Source organism: Patella vulgata, chromosome 8 (genome assembly GCF_932274485.2).
Source record: "Patella vulgata chromosome 8, xgPatVulg1.2, whole genome shotgun sequence".
In the NCBI taxonomy this organism is placed as follows: domain Eukaryota; kingdom Metazoa; phylum Mollusca; class Gastropoda; family Patellidae; genus Patella; species Patella vulgata.
The window spans coordinates 3,938,827-3,958,903 of NC_065886.2; the positions used below are offsets into that span (position 1 = coordinate 3,938,827).

Consider the following 20,077-nt stretch of genomic DNA (forward strand, 5'->3'; position numbering starts at 1 on the left):
TAGTTATCCAAGTCGCCATGGTATATTTGGCACGAAGAGAAAGCCTATGAATAGAGGGAACTACATTCGGTAACCATTGGTGGAGACATTGGCAAAATGATTACATATACCCTCATAGAATGCAATTAGTACAACGGCAAAATAAAAGAAGATACTGACAGTATCGGTTATAATTTGGTGTGCTTGGGATACAAAGAAGGGTCATAACAACAGTGAATGCAAAGATGGTGAATTAAAGACAACCAACTTTCTTCGCATGGAAATTTTAAGTTCGAGGGCAATTTTTCGGTAAGTGACTGATTAATGCATTTGTTACACCGTCTCTTGATTACTGTAACTCGTTATTATACTCTCTGCTAAAATACCTAGTCGATCAACTACAAAAAAAATAATTCAAAGTAAAAGATCTACACTGTTGATACCTATTAAACACAGGATCAATTTTATCAACAAGCCCTCCGCACTAGCTTATTTACCTGAGTTATTAAAGACAGAGAGATAAATTGGATTTATTGTCCACAAACGACATCATTTCGGGACTAACACATGGTTCAATTTTATTTAAATAACTCGGTCTGTAGCAGTGGGAGGAAACCGGAGGACCCGGAGAAAACTCACGAGGTTGGAAAATCACAGTAGGAAATGAAATCACATTCCATAGAATTGCGCCCTGTTACATAATGCACTGTATCCTTTATATTTACAGTGTACAGATTTTCTATTAAGGATGGTCAACATTTCATAGATATCTATCTACAATTCGATTACCTGACACTAGAAATCTACCGAAACGATGATGTGGAACTTTGCTGCTTGGAGAAAGAAATTCTATTTGAAATACAGCGAAATGTTTTTCTTAATTCTCCTTTTTACCCTCAGTACCGCTAAAAGACTAGCGACTGTTAAAATCGGGGTTATTCTACCAATGAATGAAAGCTCTGTATTTAGTTTACACAAAGTAATGCCTGCTATAGAACTTGCTGTTGAGCGAGTTATGACCAATACCAATCTTCTTAATGGCCGTAAAATACAAGTTACTTACGCCGATTCCGGATGTAGCGAAACTAATGGCCCTTTAAGAGCCATCGAAATGCATTTGAATAAAACTGCCGATGTTTTTCTGGGTAAGTAAATATTATCGTGCTACAACTGATAAACAAAGTAATCGGTTGCCTAAATTCTTGCCCAAGAAATCGAAGAAGAGCAAAACGTGGTCAACCATTAGGACACCAATTAAATTATTGATTGATTCATTACTTGATTTGATAAGTTATTGATTTAATTTACTACTTGATTTATTGGTGTATTACTTGATTTAAGAGGGTATTGCAGTATTACTTGACTTGAATTAATAGGTTAATAATTTAATAAGTTATTACTCGATTTGGTAAGTTATTGATTTAATTTACTACTTGATTTAATAGGTTATTGCTGTATTACTTGGTTTAATAGGTTATTACTTGATTTAATAGGTTATTGGTTTATTACTTGTGATTTAATAAGTTATTACTTGTGATTTAATAAGTTATTACTTGTGATTTAATAAGTTATTACTTGTGATTTAATAAGTTTTTGATTCATTTAATAAATTATTGATTAAATTATTGATTAAATTATTGATTAAATTATTGATTAAATTATTGATTAAATTATTGATTAAATTATTGATTGATTTTATAAGTTCATGATTTATTGATTGATTTTATAAGTTCATGATTTATTGATTGATTTTATAAGTTCGTGATTTATTGATTGATTTTATATGTTCATGATTTATTGATTGATTTAATAAGTTCATGATTTATTGATTGATTTTATAAGTTATTCATTTATTGATTGATTTTATAAGCTATTCATTTATTAATTTATCAATTTTAGGTCCTGCATGTAATTATGCTTTGGCTCCTGTAGCCAGATATTCTAGTAGTTGGAATATTCCTGTAATCACGGCTGGTGGATTGGTTACGGCATTCCGAGACAAATCGCAATACAAACTTTTAACACGAGTAATGGATTCTTATTCCAATTTAGGACATTTTCTGAAACAGACGTTAAATAAATATGATTTGTCTGTAGTGGCACTATTATATTCCAATTTAGTTGAGGGAACTGGGAAATCTGAGTGTTTTTTTACCATGGAAGCCATTTACCGCGCCAGTGTCACCAATAGCAAGCCCCGATATCAACAATTTCATCCAAGTGACAAACTAGAAGCATTCAAGCAAAAGCTGATGGACATTTCAAATCATGCACGAGGTAATTGTTTTCTTAATGTGAAATGAAATGAAATGGGGTTTAACGTTCTACTGTTCTCCTCCGAACTGGGCTAATGAAGACGGGCATATGCCATTCAGTGTGCTATGAGGGAAATTTTGCCCGGACAGCGGCACTACGGCCTACTCTTATATCGAATTCCAACTGTCAAGGGATATTTTATGTGCACGCCAATGTGTACACGGGACCTCGGTTTATCGTCCCATTCGAACGACTAGACAGCTGTCCTTGTCAAGCCCATCCGTCCTGCTTCTCTGCCAATGAAGGGATCAAACACCCGACCTCCAGGCTAGCGAGCAAGCGTCTAACCCACTTAGCCACCGTCACCCCCTTTTCTTAAACATACATTATGCAAGAGCTAAATCTGTCTATTGCATGTCTTTCTTTAGGCCTGAAATGTTATCTAAATTATTAATAAGACATTAATTAACTTATCCAGACCATAATCAACTCTAGATGACATCGCTAGCCTGCGATCTTTAGTGAATTATGAGCCGATTTACTGCATAACTTTAATTTAACGATTAAATGGATAATCGGTTCATAGTGGACCAATTTTAATGAAATTTTCAGCAAATTGCCTTTACATTATTAAGCTTTTAACTTTTATAGTGAGAACTGTCAACACCTTATCGAATATCCAATAATGTATCTTTAATGTAAACCTTGTTTATGGTTTACGTATAAACGTATGTTGATACGGAGCTATCTTGTACGTTTAGATGGGGCATAGACCACGGGGTCGCATGCCACTATGCCCACTTTTTTAATAAAAACAAGTTTCACTCAGGCGAGGAACAATAGAGGGATTAAAAGGCGTTAATGAGGGAACAATAGAGAGATTAACAAGGGATTAATTAGTGTGGTCAGTACTTAGCACATATCTCCTGATATATGAACTACAGTTCACCTGCATTTGCAGAAGTAAACTGGAAGTGACTAAATATTCAGTCTTATGATTGACGAGATGAACTCACTCTAATCGTTAAATTGATGAATTTTATGATAACATGATTACTGAAATGAAATGAAATGAAATGGGGTTTAACGTCCTACTGTTCTGCTCCTATACTGGGCTAATGAAGACGGGCATACGCCATACAGTGTGCTATGAGGGAAATTTTGCCCGGGCAGCGGCACTATCGCCTACTCTTATATCGAATTCCAACTGCCAAGGGATCTTTTACGTGCATTCCGATGTATACACGGGACCTCGGTTTTTCGTCTCATCCGAAGGACTAGACAGCTGTCCTTATCAGTAACATGATTACACTTGAATATAATATGAATAATGTTCAGCACACATTACACTGTCTTTATAAGGACACACAGAAGTCATACTGCCATATTTCATCATGACAAACGTTCAAGTAGACATCCAGTACATCCCAAATTCTCGGGGAGGAGAAAACTTAGTCTATGGAGGATATAAATTCTGTGTGAAGAATAGGAAGGAAGAACGGGTGGAGATGTTGTATACGAGGTTGTCCAGCAACCCTGAACACCCATCATGGCCTCATCACCAAATATTCCAGAAACCACAGCCATGCTGCTAACCCACACAAGGTGGCAGTTGACAAATTTCTTGCTGCCATGAAAACCAAGGTGCAAGAAGAAACCAAACCAGTCTTTGCCATTTATCAAGAGGAAGTATCAGGTATGTATTTATCTAAATGCATTTAGAATTCATTTGTAAATCTGTAATCTTGAGTGTTGATGATTTAAAGGCTTCAATGTGAAAGCATAATGAACATTTTTTTCTAAACAAATCAATCGAGCGTCTTATCGAGGATTAATGAATATTTTTTTCTTTTTCTCTTTTTTTGTGTACAGCCCTTCGATCTGACCCTGACTCAACTGAGATAATTAGTGAGGTACCAACACTCTACAGTTGCAGTTCTTCCCTGTATAGAGCCCGAGCAAAGATCCTTCCAGCACTTCCTCAGACCCGCAACGACATCCAGCTTCCAGACACCTACACCAAGACCACATCCGGACAATGAGCAAGCGTACTCTGAGGCCACCATACTACAGTTGGGTGCCAACGGCAAATTACGGCCTAAGAGAAGGAAGTACCGGCAACTTGAAACCCGACTTCAAACCCTGAAAACTGATCTTCAAAACGGTATAAAGACCTTATTTGAATATGCCGATTGCGTAGCCCATTTAACTGCTTTGTAAATGACATGAATGATTTTTGATTTTTTACTGTTTATGTTTTACTATTATGATATTTATTTTTATTGTTTATGTTTTACTATTATGATTATAATTTTAACCAATTCATATTTATCTTGTTGTAACTGTTATTATAGGTATGTTATATTTTTATTGAATTGTAAAATGTGATGTATGATATATCAAACAGAAAAATAAAAATAAAACTTTATACAGTAATATCTATATTTTTTTTCCTTCCAAGTGCCCACTATCAACTAATCCTAATCTGCTTAATATACTAATCCGCTTAATACACTAATCCAATTAAGAATTAATTGTACTTAATCCCTTATTTTTCAAAAGTGGGCATAGTGGGGGCACACCGACCACGGTACGCTGTGATGTAGCGTGATTAGAACCGATACTCATGTCTTTGGGCTTTGGTCCCAGGCATTATCAAACCCCTGCACGACACTAAAAACAATTCTTCTCAATTGATATGACGTCATGCTAGGCTCTAGGTCCATGGGCATATTTTTTTTATTTATTAAATCGTCTAATTTCTACATCTTTCAGTCATCATACTGTGTGGATCTCCCGATTCTATCAGAGAAATAATGCTTGCAGCTCACGAGTTAGATCTAGATAATGGGGATTATGTTTTCTTCAAAATTGATATCGCCAGAAGGTAAATTACCATTTGTGTGAAGTAGTCCGTTCGTACGTTCATTTCTCCAGTCACTGTGATATCTGAATGTAGTTTAGACACTTTGTAGACTGTAATTCAAGTGACTTATGTCTAAAATCAACAGCAAAGTAAACATCATCCTCAAAGAAAAATCGATGTGCAACGCTGCACTTTGATCGGTTTTATCCTTGTTATTAGCTGAACAATTCCAAAAATGAAATGGAGTTTAACGTCCTACTGTTCAGCTCTACTCCGAACTGGGCTAATGAAGACGGACATACGCCATACAGTGTGTTATGAGGGAAATTGTGCCCAGACAGCGGCACTACGGCCTATCCAATTGTCAAGGGATCTGTTACGTGCACGCCAATGTGTACAAGAGCCTCGGTTTTTCCATCCGAACGACTAGACAGCTTCCCTTGTCACTTGTCAGGCCCCCCTCCTGTATCGCTGACAAGGGGGAACCACGCCGGAAAATCTGGATGAACTTTCACGGCCAATGCAGGGATCAAACACTCGACCCCCAGGCTAGCGTCTTACCCACTTAGCCACTGTGCCCCCCGAACAATTACATGGTACTTGAAACCATCGTTGCTTTTAAATACACTTACCTAGGCTGTGAAGCGTTTAAAATAATTACAAACGGGTGGGTAGACTGGAATAGACGGACCAACGGACAAGGGTGACAACAATATACTCACACATGGAAGTCAACCGGTTTTACTGGTCTGTATTTGATTCTGTTTCACAAGCCACTTTGGGATGAGTGTAAGATTAACTAATTATGTGTACTCTCTACCGGGGTTGGGGGGGGGGGGCGTGATGGCTGGCCTAGTTTGTGTCGAGTGGACGTTAAACCTTATTTCTCTCTCTGTCTCTCTCTATCTGTACTATACAGTTTAGATGAACTGGTAAATGAGAAGCCGTGGTACAGAGAGAATGATACACAGGAAAGGAATGAAGCAGCTAGGAAAGCCTACGAAGCCTTAATGATTTTTACCGTGTACACACCGACATCAACTGAATACAAAGCATTTACGAGAGAAATCAAACGAAGAGTATCTAAGTCCATTATGAATCCAGAGGAACAGGTACTATGTTAAAAACTAACAGGTAATATACTGAGCGCCATGGAAAACGCATCACTTAGTTTTTCGTTTAACAAAATGATCCCGTAAACATATCTTATTTATTTTGCTTCTTATTGTGAACAATATTCAAATGGGAACACATTTGTACACTTATGGATGTTTAATCTGTAATCAACGGTACAAAATCAGAGGGGTCAAAACCAAAAGTACGACACAGATGTCAGTAGCGCGTGTGTCCTCCACGGGCTCTTACGCAGGCTGAGCAACGACGTCGCATGGAATTTACCAATGTTTGAGAGAAGGCCTGGGGCAAATTGTTCCATTCTTGGACAAGAGCAGCTTCTAAAGCAGCAATGGTGTGCATCTGTGGTCTCCGATACAGACGGCGTCCAATCTCATCCCAGACATGTTCTATCGGTGCCATGTCCGGAGACATGGCTGGCCAGTCCAAGACATTGATGTTGTTAGCAGCCAGGTAGTCCATACTAAAACGGACGGTATGCGGACGTGCATTATCCTGTTGGAAGTGCTGAAGTTGTGGGTGCGCTCGAAACATCGGAACAACAATTGATTGCAAGACATCATCACTAGAGGCTACAGCATTAACGCGACCCCTGCAAATGTGTAGGGCGGTCCGGTGATGAAATGTGAAGCCTCCCCACACCATTACACTTCCCCCACCCCATCGATTCGTTTCGAAGACGCAGCAGTCTGCAAGACGTTCCCCAAGACGTCTCCACACACGTTGACGGCCATCAGCGTGATAAAGATGAAAGCGACTCTCATCACTGAAATGCACACTTTGCCAGTCTACTCTTCTCCATGTCTGGTGTCCTTGAGCCCATATCAAACGCCGCTGACGGTGATGATCCCTGAGGATCCAACATAAGGTCGTCGTGCACGGATTCCTACTTCTCTTAGACGACGTCTTACGGTGTTGGCACTTACTGGTCCTTGTCTTCCGACGACTGCTGCACCTGTTCAAGTCACTGGGCGGAATCTGTCACGCAGATGAGTGACCCGGATGTAGCGGTCTTGAGCCTGGGTTGTAACGCGTTGTGGACCAGGACGTTGACGGTCACGTGTTGATCCAGTAACTTGAACACGTTCCACCAACCTTACAATAGTGGACTGATGACAATTGAAGTGTCTGGCAATAGCACGTGTAGTGTAGACATGCCAGCCATGGACATTCCCATGGCTTCATTCCGTTAATTTAAGTAAGTCTCGGCATCTCTAGCTCGATTCCTTCACACGTCCAACAACAAATTACGACAGATTGACGTTTCACAGTTCATGTACTGCACATTACGGGTTTTTTTTGTTTTTTTTCAATATTTCAAGTAGAAAACATGCTTTTAAAGAGCTCACACAAAATGCTGCACGTGAATATTGGGTTTTTCATGTGCATCTCGTGCAATTTTTTTTTGTGTGCACGGGCCGATATTTTTTGCGTTTGGGAACATTGTGTGAAACAATAGTTCATAGTATTGCATAGTATTATACATACAAAACCACCTAGTAATAAAATATTTGGGACAAAAAGTGATGCGTTTTCCATGGCGCTCAGTAGGTAATATTATACGGCAGTACATTATGCTCGGGTTTGAGATAATTAAAACTCCTTATCAACGGCATAACCGTGACAACGGTTTAATCAAGTTTAAGAACTTACAATTACATCACATCGAAATACATTTCAAAACACCGGCCTCACTGTCGTCTGCTCACTTCCGCCCGTGAAGCAAGTGACGTAACCAAGCCAACAAACAATATGCACCGCTCCTTACAGCGCACTGTGCCATTTACTAATACTGTACAAAAAACAATACACCCAGCCCCATGAATGAGTCCTAAAAAGTAACGAATTCATCAATTTAGTGTCCATCACTTTAACCTGAAACATAAACACAAGCAACATATAAAACTACTAGATATGTGTTCGTAAATGTTCAATGAATACATCTTAATGTCCTAGTTAACACAACTTATTAATTGGTCTTGAATATTCACCATTACTTGTTTTAACAATTACAGAACGCACAAGTCCGTCATGACCAGGCTCTACTTTTATAACTTGCGCAAGAGGCCACATACCCCTAGCAATATTATTGTCCGCAATCAAACACAAATCACCAACTTTAAAATTGACAGTCTCTTTTAACCATTTCTGCCTTTCCTGCAGTAGGGGGATATACTCTCTAGATCATCTCTTCCAGAAGAAATTTGATAGATACTGGGCTTGTCTCCACTTCCGCTTTGAAACTGAATCGTCTTTGCTAAAAACACCCGGAGGTAGGCTGTCGTTGGGGCGCAACAACAACAGATGATTTGGACTAAGCGGCTCCAAATCATCAGGGTCATCACTACACTGGTCAAGTGGTCTGCTATTCAAAATGGACTCTGCTTCAGCTATTACAGTCAGGAATGTTTCATCGTTCACTAGTTGCTCCTTAAGAGTTTGACGTAATACGTTGCGAGTAGAGCGAATTAGCCGCTCCCACACGCCTCCGTGATGACTCGCTGCAGCGGGGTTGAACTTCCATTTAATCTGATTTTGAAGAAGAAATTGATCGATAGTCTGTTGATTCCATTCAGCTCTACTCTGACGAAGCTCCTTATTACTTCCTATGAAGTTCGTTCCTCGATCACTTCTAATTTCAAGTGGCTTGCCTCGTCTACTGATAAATCGTCTGAATCCTTCGATAAATGAGGATGACTCCAAGGAATGCAGAACCTCAAAATGTACTGCTCTTATCTGTAAACAGGTAAAGATGCATACATAGCGCTTCACGATGCTACGACCTTGTTTAACGTAAAAAGGACCAAATAGATCAATGCCGATTCTAGAAAACGGTGAGACTTCTGACTTAATTCTACACAAAGGTACGTCAGCCATCAACTGAACTCCTCTCTTTGCATAAGCTCTTTTACACATCATACAATCTGCAAGAACCTTTTTAACCGCAGATTTTCCCTTCACAATCCAGAATCTTTGACCAATAATTGACAATATATGATTACGACCTGAATGTCCATATGTCTGGTGCATCTCATGAATTATCAGATCTGTCACTGGATGTTTATTGGGAAGTATTACTTGATGACGTTGATGATATGATAGTTCAGATTTTTCAAGTCTGCCTCCTACACAGAGCAAACCTCCTTCATCTATGATAGGTTTCAGTTTGTAGAGTGAGCTCCTTTGACTCACGTTCTCTTTACCTTGACAACTTCTTATTTCATCCGGGAAGCTTTCACTTTGGACTACTTCTATTATCTTTTGTTCAGCTCCTCTCATATCGGTGACCGTCAAGTTATCCTTTCTAACAGAAAACAGGTTGTTGTTCTTACTCTTCTGACTCAAATATTCAATATATCTGCGTAGCCAAGCCACATTGGTTTTCAACTTTCTCCAAGAGGAATACCATTTGAACAAAATGTTTATTAAAGTATCTTGTTCAGTTAAATTTACCATTACAGACTTCGGCTTTCTCAATTCAGGATCATCAGTTGAAACTGTCTTCACTATCTCTGGTTGTTTTGGCCATTCACTGTCTGACAACCAAAGGAAGTAGGGGCCCTTGAACCAGCGATGTTCACAGCACAATGAAGAAACAGGTATACCACGTGACGCATCATCGCTTGGATTAAGTTTGGTATCAACATAAAACCATTGTTCCGGATTTGAACCATCATGTATTTCAGAAACCTTGTTTGAGACGTACACTTGGAATCTTCTCGATTCGTTTCGTATGTACTTAAGCACAGTCGTCGAGTCTGTCCAGTAGAATACATGTTGGATTACTAACTTGATTTATTCTTACCGCCATAACTGCTGAGTTGAGTTCTAATCTTGGTATTGATTGTGCCTTCATCGGTGTTACACGAGATTTACCAAGGACAAGACAACAATAGAATTCGTCGTTCTGGTTTCTGAATCGTAGATAAGAAGCTGTACCCATTCCATACTGACTCGCATCTGAGAAATGATGCATTTGGACAGACACAGTTCTACCAAATTCCGGTGGGTAGTAACAGCGAGGTATCCTCATATCTTGTAAGTATGACAGGGTTGACAACCATGTTCTCCACTCCTTTTCTAATTACTCTGGAATCTTTTCATCCCATCCCAGTTTAAGTCTACAGAGTTCTTTAAGAATTCTCTTAGGTTGTAGGGTTATAACGGCTAAATGTCCTAGCGGATCGTAGATCGATGCTATTATTGATAGTATACCTCTACGCGTATACATCTTATCTTGAATTTCATGCTTAAAGTCAAATGTGTCTAATTCTGTATTCCACAGGACTCCAAGGGCTCTCTCCATGGGTATTTCTTTAAGATCCAAATTTACAGCATTCTTGGCACGGTCATTTTCAGGCACTGATTCCAAGACTTTACGACTATTACTTAAGAACTTTGTAAGTCTAAAACCACCCTTCTGGAGTAACTCACAAAATGATTTGATCATGTGTATTGCAGTTTTCTCATCTTTAACAGATTTTAACAGATCATCAACATAGAAGTTTCTGGAAATACTTTGGATAACATCTGCATCAAAATTTTCTTGATTATCAGTTGCTGTCTGTTGCAGGGAGAAATTACAACATGACGGCGACCAAACTCCACCAAACAGATGAACTTTCATATGAAACTCGACAAATTCTTGACTGGGATCATCTCCTGGAATCCACAAGAATCTCAGGGCATCATAGTCCTTGGGGCTGACATGAACCTGGTTGAACATGCCTTGAATATCTCCAGTAAACGCGATAATCTCCTGTCGGAAACGAAGTAGTACTCCCAACAGACTACTGGTTAAATCTGGACCCTGGAGAACTTGGTCGTTTAGGGAAGTATCTTTAAATTTCGCCGATCCGTCAAACACTACTCGCAGTTTACCTGGTTTGCGAGGATGTCTCACACCATGATGAGGTAAATACCAGCATACTCTGCTTGGATTACTGAGTCTATGTTCTGGCACTCTAAGCGCGTAACCACTGTCAATATATTCATTAATGGCTGCTTGGTATGATAGGTAGTAATCTTCATTTTTACGAAATTTATACATCATCATCTGAAGACGTTTTTCGGCTACTTCACGGTTGTTTGGTAAACTTATGGTTGATGACTTCCATGGGATATCAAGTTGATAATAACCTTCTTTTATCTGAATAGAGGTTTTCATAATTGAAAGGGCTCTTTTATCTTCCACGGACATCCCCGATTTAGTACTTCTAACTGCACCAATAGAGTCCATCTGCCAAAACTTCTCAACTTGCTTTGAGAGTTTCTCATTCTCCATGTGCGTAAAGTTAATCTGTTCCGAAGATTCAGGTCTTTGTCTACCACCTATCAAACTCCAACCTAAAATAGTCTTTACCGCAATCGGTGCATGTTTTTCGCCAATTCGATTATCATACTGGATGAAACATTCACTTGCGTTGCTACCAATCAAAAGTGTAACTTCATTAATGTCTACTTCTGCCATAGGAAGGTCTTTAAGATGACTCCACTTTAAAAGTTCACCCTTCACTGGACAATGTGTTTTGGCAATATTAGAGTTCTGAACTACCCATACATCTGATAGTTCGACCAAGTCTTCTGCTTCGACAGAACTTAAATGTAGCTTTATCTTTAGAGCATCTTTGGTTTCTGATCCACAAACTGTAGTCAAAGATAACTTCTCTGTGTTTGATGTCCTAATACCTAATCTTTCCATCAGACGATATTCACAAAGACATGCAGATGAACCAGAATCCAATAAGGCAAATGTTTGTATTACAGAGTTCTGTTCAATATTCCATACCCTAACAGCAACTATTTGAAGAAATATACTTGTACTTCGTAACAGTGTTGTATTAATTAGTTCCTGCAGGCTGTTGTCTCTGAAGAAGAATTCTCTGTTGGATGCCCAGCCCCATCTGGAAACTCAGGCGTGTGTGATTTCCTGTCTGTTGTGTAGGTACCATATCTAGAAAATCGTTGAGGTAAAGGATGAAGCAATGTATGGTGTTTACTTTTGTATCTGCAGTCTTCTGACTTTGAAACTGGATCCAACTGGCAATATCGGGACATGTGGTCTGTCGATATAAGACAATTAAGACAAAGTCCTTGTCTTCTAACAAAAATATATATAGTCTCAACTGATTTGGATTTGAAAGCAGGACATTCAAATAACTTATGAAATTTGAAAAAATATCTACACTTTTGAGGTTTGGGTTTATCCTCTGCTGAACCTTGTACTGAAGTATTCATCATGGTAGCATGAGGTCTGGTACCAGTACCATAACTTTCGCTGCCATTGAATGTACCCTTTGGTTTTGTTGAAGCGCTGTCCTCCATAATCTTACTATAAACCGGCTGGTTAAGAGCTTCAGTCTTCTGTCTAATGAAATTCATTACATCTTTAAATTTTGGTTCCACAAAATTATATGCAACATCTTCAATATTTGATTCTTGATCAAAATCTTCTTCACTAAATCTTTTACTGAACTTCATTACCCACTGGCTTTTCCACTGATATGGTAAACGTTTGACTATCTTCACAATATTGTCACAGGCATTCATATCAGATGCAAATCCAAGATAATTTAATGTATCATAACAGTCAATCATTTAATCGGATAACTCTAGCAGTCCTTTCTTATCTGTTAGTTTCAATGTTGGACCATTTATCAATTGATCTAAGTAGGCTGTAGCAATCATGTAAGGCTGACCATATCTTTCTCGCAGCAAATGTTTAGCTTTCCTAAACCCATACTCTGGAGGTAAGGTTGTGCAGTTCTGTATCAATTTGTGTTCTTGACCTCTCGTACACTGTTGAATGAATTTGGAAAATTCGGTCGACTTTCCATCAAAATAAAGAAGTTCTGGTGAGGGTTTTGAAAGACCATAACGCAAGGAATCTGCCATACTCATCATAGCAGTACCGAGATCCTTGAGTACAGAAGTCTGGAACTGTTCTGTATTACCAGCTTGTAAAGGTGGCTGTGTGGGAGCATGACTTGAGGTAAACAAACTATTACTTAAATCTTCAATATTACTGCTGGAGACCGGACAAAATGGCCTTGCATTAACATTTGGTGTCTATTGTTTATTTTCAAATGTGCTAGAAAATTCCACATTTGCTGGCCTTTTAGTTTTAATATCAGTCTTTGCTTCGGTTTTATCAATTAACTCTGGATTAATTAGTGGAACTTGCTGATTTTCATACACTGAGTTGACACAAGTCTCTTCTGATTTTTTAAACATTGACTTAAATTCTTTATATTCTTTATCTTCCTGTCTATCGGCTTCTTCATAATTTCACATTCTAATGCAGATTTTTCTATTTCATTTTTGATTTTCATCATCTCCATTTGATTTTTAATGTTCAATTCTTCTTTCAAAATCAACTGTTCCTTTTGTATTTGTTCTAACCTAAGCCTAGCAACAGCATGATTTACTGGGGTGTTCCCACTTAGCCAGCAGGCTTTGATGTCAAATTTTGCCGCTAATCCAGAGTTAATCCTAGAACAATGGTGTTATAAACTAGTCCATATCTTTTTTTAAGACTAAAACTGTATTGATTTTAACAAATTTAACTTTTATTAAATAACATTAAATAGCTTACACATATAAAAATATAATGATTTTAACAAATTTAATATTTATTAAATAACATTAAATGATTTACACATATAAAAATGCATTACAATTTACACATTTAACTTTTTTTTATTAACTAGCATTATATAATTTATAAATAAATGCCTTACAACATAACAATCATTTTACAGCCCCACTAAATAGGAAATATTTGTTCCATACCGATTTACACTTAAAGAGCCATTTAATAACTGTGTTTCCAAATGTTCAATTCTTGTATCAAGTTGTCGATATTTCTTAACTGTGTTCAAAATGTCATTAATTAGTTGGTTAATAAATTTTATTAAGAGGGATTAAGAGCTCATTAACGCTGAACACTAGTGAACAGTTCTTGAGTGACTACTTTTAAACAGACTATAGTTTTAAGATCAATCAAAGGATTAACAGTCTGCCGGCTAAGTGGGAACACACCATATATCACCGATTTACTATGGCTTTAATTAAAGAGTTTTTACTAGAATGTGCAGAAATATTTGAACCATTATTTGATTTCAAACCTATCTGACTAACAGAATCCTTTGGCTTTACACCCTTCATGTGTTCCACAGCGAGAAGCCACTCTTTAATTTCATCTTCAATACGAAATCTTCGGTTCACCTGTTCATCATAAGCTGTCTGATTTTCTTCTATACTATTCCTGTCTACCACAACTTCAACTATGTCTCTATGAACCTTTTGGAAATTGACAAAAGAAAAATTCAATTCATTCATCTTCTTCAATACCTCTTCATAGTTCTCAGGATTTTCTCTCAATTCTTCTAACTCAGTGTAAATCTTAGTCAAGTGTCCTATATGCCCCCTTTTCCTGCGCTTGAGAACCTCGATTCTTTCATTCAAGGCGCCATCTTGGTCAAGGATAACATTATCTTTGATAGCTCGCCCGTCAGATTTACCGGCTTCTGACATAATTAAATAGTCATTATAAACCTTGATTAAACGAAATATACGGCAGTACAGTATGCTCGGGTTTGAGATAATTAAAACTCCTTATCAACGGCATAACCGTGACAACGGTTTAATCGAGTTTAAGAACTTACAATTACATCACATCGAAATACATTTCAAAACACCGGCCTCACTGTCGTCTGCTCACTTCCGCCCGTGAAGCAAGTGACGTAACCAAGCCAACAAACAATATGCACCGCTCCTTACAGCGCACGGTGCCATTTACTAATACTGTACAAAAACCCATACAAATATGTTAAAACCCAAGAGGTAATATGTTAAAACCCAAGAGGTAATATGTTAAAACCCAAGAGGTAATATGTTAAGAACCAACAGATAATTATGTTTAGGGTAATATTTTAAAAACCAACAGGTAATATATTAAAAACCAACAGTAATATTTTAAAAAACAACAGATAATATGTTAAGGTCTTACCAAAATAGTTCCTTGATAATCCAAGGATAAGGGTTAAAATTTGTATAATAATATAAATGTCTCCCCTAGTGTCATTAATTAAATAACAACCTTCAATTGTAGTTGTATATTGATATATAATATCACCGATTACTTATGGACCCTCTAGTGGCCAATAAACTTTTAATTATTTCTGATAACTACTTTACTGATTGTTGTTCTTGATTAGTTTCAAAAGTAGGCTATGTTGGATTCTTTTAATGTTATACTTAACCGATACCAAGGTGTTTTAATTTTATACTCAACCGATACCAATGTGTTTTAATGTCATGGCATACTTAACCGATACCAAGGTGTTTTAATGTTATATTTAACCGATACCAAGGTGTTTTAATGTCATATTTAACAGATACCATTGTGTTTTAATGTTATATTTAATTGATATTAAGGTGTTTCAATGTCATATTTAACAGATACCAATGTGTTTTAATGTTATATTTTACTGATATCAAGGTGTTTTAATGTTATTAGGTAAATCTGTTTGTTGGGGCGTTTCACGATGCTGTGTTATTATATGCTATGGCATTAAATGAAACATTAGAAGCTAAAGGTTCCATATCAGATGGTCGGGCTATTACAGCAAGAATGTGGAATAGAACATTTCAAGGTGAGTACGACTGGTATTTTATAATTATACTATAGACATGGTCTATAAACATGGTCTATGAGCATGGTCTATTAAAGCGGAAATTGCAAATTTTCGCTTTAATATAGAAAATAAGGTGAAGGGGTTCAATAGATTCTTGAGAATGAACTTTGTATATTTACTGCAACTGATCGTGACACATGGACACGTTATGTAATTTAGAAGTAGGAATCTAGTTTACTGATGTCAATGTTTCGAACTGCAGATTAGACAAAGTAAGAAAAGAGTCGATGAACGTATGGGCTAGTATGCTGCTATCATAGAAATGAAATGAAACGAAATGGCGTTTAACGCCCTACTGTTCTGCTCCGACTGGGCTAATGAAGACGGGCATACGCCATACAGTGTGCTATGAGGAAAATTTTGCCAGGACAGCGGCACTATCGCCTATTCTTATATCGAATTCCGTCTCCCAAGGGATCTTTTACATGCACGCCAATCTATACACGGGATCTTTTACATGCACGCCAATATGTACACGGGACCTCGGTTTTCGGCCGAACGACTAGACAGCTGTCCGTGTAAGGCCCTCCTTCCTGAACCATACAGATTAGACAGTACATGTGCGTTTTGTACCCATTATGATGCTATCATGATGTTATCTTTCAAACTGATTATATTGTAGAACATCTGATACCACTTCCTGTATCTCTAATTGTAGGTATAACTGGTGCTGTAAGAATTGATGAGAATGGAGATAGAGATGGTGATTATTCACTTCTAGATCTGAACCCGACGTCAGGTTTATTTGAGGTACACCCTGTTACACTTGGGGGTTAGGTGGCTGAATGGTTAAGGCGTGCGAGCTTGATCACCAGGTCTGTCATTGAGTCTAGTGGCGTGGTTTCGATTCCCGTTTGTACACGGCAAGGAGTAGTCTCGCCTGTCCAACCTCGTGGGTTTTCTCTGGGTCCTCCGGTTTCCTCCCACTGCTAAAGACCCCTATGCGCTACCGAATTATTGATATATAATTGAACCATGTGTTAGTCCCCCCGGAGGGCCTGACAAGGACAGCTGTCTAGTCGTTCGGATGGGACGAAAAACCGAGGTCCCGCGTACACATTGGCGTGCACGTAAAAAATCCCTTGGCAGTTGGAATTCGATATAAGAGTAGGCCGTAGCGCCTCTGCCCGGGCAAAATTTCCCTCATAGCATACTGTATGGGGCATGCCCGTCTTCATTTGCCCAGATTAGGAGAAGAACAGTAGGACGTTAAACCCCATTTCATTTCATTTTAATTCATTTAGTGTTAGTCCCCCGAAATGACCCCCCACCCCTCTTGTAAATCTTCCTAGTCAGTATATTTGTAAACCCGTTTTAAACAGGGGATATTAACATTAACTAATTAACTAGTATATATAGTTATGTTGATGTTATCTAACGGATGAGTTATGCTTCCCCTACTTTTAGTTTCTTTTTCATTTCGAGTGAAGTCGTATCATTACATGCTCGAGACTGTAGAGTACAATGGACGCTTACGGCTAGCTGTAATTGTGTACAGCATATAATTTGTGGTGCGTTTGTTGTTTGTGTAAGTGTGTCCTGTCCGTGGGTTTGTCTTGTGTAATTGTTTGTGTGTGATACGGTGTTATGGTGTATTCTACTGTCTATTTGTAGGTAGTTGCTAATTATTATGGTAATAGAAAACGTTATGAAGCTGTAGATGGACGGATGATTCATTGGGCTGGAGGTCGGACTGGTCCACCCACTCATCCTCCTAAATCTGGGTTTGACGGTTCTAAATGTCAACATGGTGGTTCGTTACGTCTTTATAATGGTTAGTGTGCAGGGTTTTTTTTCGTGGCAATGTTATAAAAATTAGAAATCGCGTTACAAGTTTCATCAAGTACCCACCTGCTACAAAACGCCATCCTTAATTGAACCCAAGAAGGCGACGTGATTAGACTTGTCTTAAATTAAGAATTTACTCAACTTTCAATCACTGTTTATGAAAAATATCTTTGATCCACAAACACAAAAATTTGCACATAGTTTCTTATTGTTGTATTTGATACTTTAAAACAATAAAAGTTTATAAAGGGCTATATTTTAGTTACAATAAGGCGAACAATTTTGAGTTAATAAAGTCTGAGAACTTGGAACCAGTTCATGTCCAGCATCACGTGACATTTGATGAATCACGTGACAATAAAGTCGAAACTAATGAGAAGAGATATTTGATGAATCTAGGCAATACACATAACTTGTGTAGAACCCGCGTCCAACAGGAATATGAAAACAATGGATCGAAGGATGAGATACGGAAGTGTCCTTCACTAGATAAATATTAAAGTACATAAATAAAAAAGACACTAACACTGTTTTCGTCGTCAGATATGATTAAAACAACGTTTCGAAAACAATGTTAGTGTCGCTTTTGTTTATGTACTTCAATACACATAATGTAGAATATCTGGATGAGAACTTAATTATTTGTTAAATTCTAAAAGGACTCGACTCAGTTGCTGGTGCATGGAATCAAGTGAGATCGTATTGGTTACGTATACACATTAGTTACTTGTTTTCACATACAACTTGTTTTATAACAGCCTGGACTTGATTCATCATGTTGCTCCACTTCTAAATAACTCTATGTTTATTGCAGGTCTACCATATTATCTGGTTGCTATGGTGATATTCGTGATGATATCAGGTAAATACGTGTATAAGATTCTAAACAATTTCACTAATATATTTACCACCACCTCCCCCCTCTCTCTCTCCCTCTCTCTCTCTCTCTCCCTCCTCCCACACTCTTTCTCTCTCTCTCTCCCCCTCTCTCTCTCTCTCCTCCCACACTCTTTCTCTCCCTCTTTCACCCTCTCTCTTTCTCTCTGAAGTGGAACCGGTGTTTCCCTCTCTCTATTTTTTTAATCCCGAAATGACTCAGTTTGTGTCGAGTTGACGTTACCACCACATCCCTGTCCAACCGCCATTATATGAAATAAACAATTGGAGACCAATTTACACACTGCTACTGAATATAATAACAACTGCTAATTGTTTCTTGGTTGTTTTCATATTTCAGCCATTTGATGAAGAAAGGCAACATACAAGACGATGATTCACAAAACTAAAATCTTATTTGGATTTCTAATTGATAATCAATTTCTACCCAATAAAACTAGTTATCGGAGTATTGTTCAATTCCTATCTAGAAAATATGCATGGGAATATTTATGGTTATTATATTTATTATGAAACGGCTATTATATTCTATAAGTAAAGGGTGGGTAACTCCTACTTTACAGGGAAGGGGGAGAGAGCAAATGATTAGTACATGCGTGCTGAATCATAAGGTCTGTCATTGAGTCAAGCGAATTATTGAAATAAAATAGAACTATGTGATTGTCCCGAAATGACCTAGTTTGTATCGAGTGGGCGTTAACCCCCTCTCCCTTCCTCCTCTCTCTCTCTCTCTCTCTCTCTCTCTCTCTACTTTAATGGTTATATTTTAATCGTTGCCAGTTTTTATTGTGTGTCAAAATTCCCTATCATGTGTCATGGATTTGTCTATTTTTATTTTTTGTATTTTTGAATGTGTATAATCATTGTATTTGTAAATTGTCACAATTTGATTAAAATACAGTTCAAAGTTTGGTTTAACTTGTCTTTACAACACTAGGATCTGGAAGAGTTGTTATATAACCCGCGTTCTGATTGATGTTAGGGATTAGCAAATGAAACGGTCTGTTAGGTAAGTTCTTGGCGTGCTGTGCACGGAACCGTGGGTAAACGACTAGAAACGTGAACGCTGATTGATTAATAAATGTCTGACGTCATAGGGTCAAAAGCCGCCCGTATGAACCCTGACGCGACCAACCGGCCAGATCTTCACGTAGTAGAGGCCATCGAAAGTTTAATAAAAAGGAAACGAAATAAAGATCTGTATTTGAATCAGAATGAAAATGTGACTTATTGGGTATTTTAGTGATATTTAATAGGAGAGTTTATCTTTTAATATAGCCAGTAATTATGAAACATCCTTTATTATCATTGAACAAATGCATTGCCTAACGTCTGTATTAACGAATACCCCGAGAATTCTATACAGTTTATCGTTAATAAATACCATAATTCTCTTTGCTTTGTTTTTTTTTATTGTATTATGGATTTCAAAGAAGAATTACATTTTGGCTGACATATT

The 20,077-nt window shown here is 37.8% G+C and overlaps 1 protein-coding gene across 1 annotated transcript; it reads left to right on the top strand.

The window, feature by feature from the left end:
* Nucleotides 1-20,015, top strand: LOC126831157 (atrial natriuretic peptide receptor 1). Its single transcript, XM_050561838.2, has 10 exons — nucleotides 1-288; nucleotides 707-1,124; nucleotides 1,879-2,256; nucleotides 5,011-5,122; nucleotides 6,021-6,213; nucleotides 15,756-15,891; nucleotides 16,592-16,683; nucleotides 17,548-17,707; nucleotides 18,536-18,583; nucleotides 18,959-20,015. Exons 2-10 carry the CDS (start codon nucleotides 794-796, stop codon nucleotides 18,964-18,966), a joined length of 1,458 nt encoding a protein of 485 aa, XP_050417795.1. The 5' UTR covers nucleotides 1-288; nucleotides 707-793; the 3' UTR covers nucleotides 18,967-20,015.
* Nucleotides 20,016-20,077: the final 62 nt, after the last annotated feature.

What these genes read in the sequence shown, in the direction of transcription:
- LOC126831157 (XM_050561838.2), top strand. Translation starts at nt 794, where the DNA reads ATGATGTGGAACTTTGCTGCTTGGAGAAAGAAATTCTATTTGAAATAC. An exon ending in CATTTCAAATCATGCACGAG is followed by an intron (nt 2,257 to 5,010) that starts GTAATTGTTTTC and finishes TACATCTTTCAG; the next exon opens with TCATCATACTGTGTGGATCT. An exon ending in TTCGTTACGTCTTTATAATG is followed by an intron (nt 17,708 to 18,535) that starts GTTAGTGTGCAG and finishes TGTTTATTGCAG; the next exon opens with GTCTACCATATTATCTGGTT.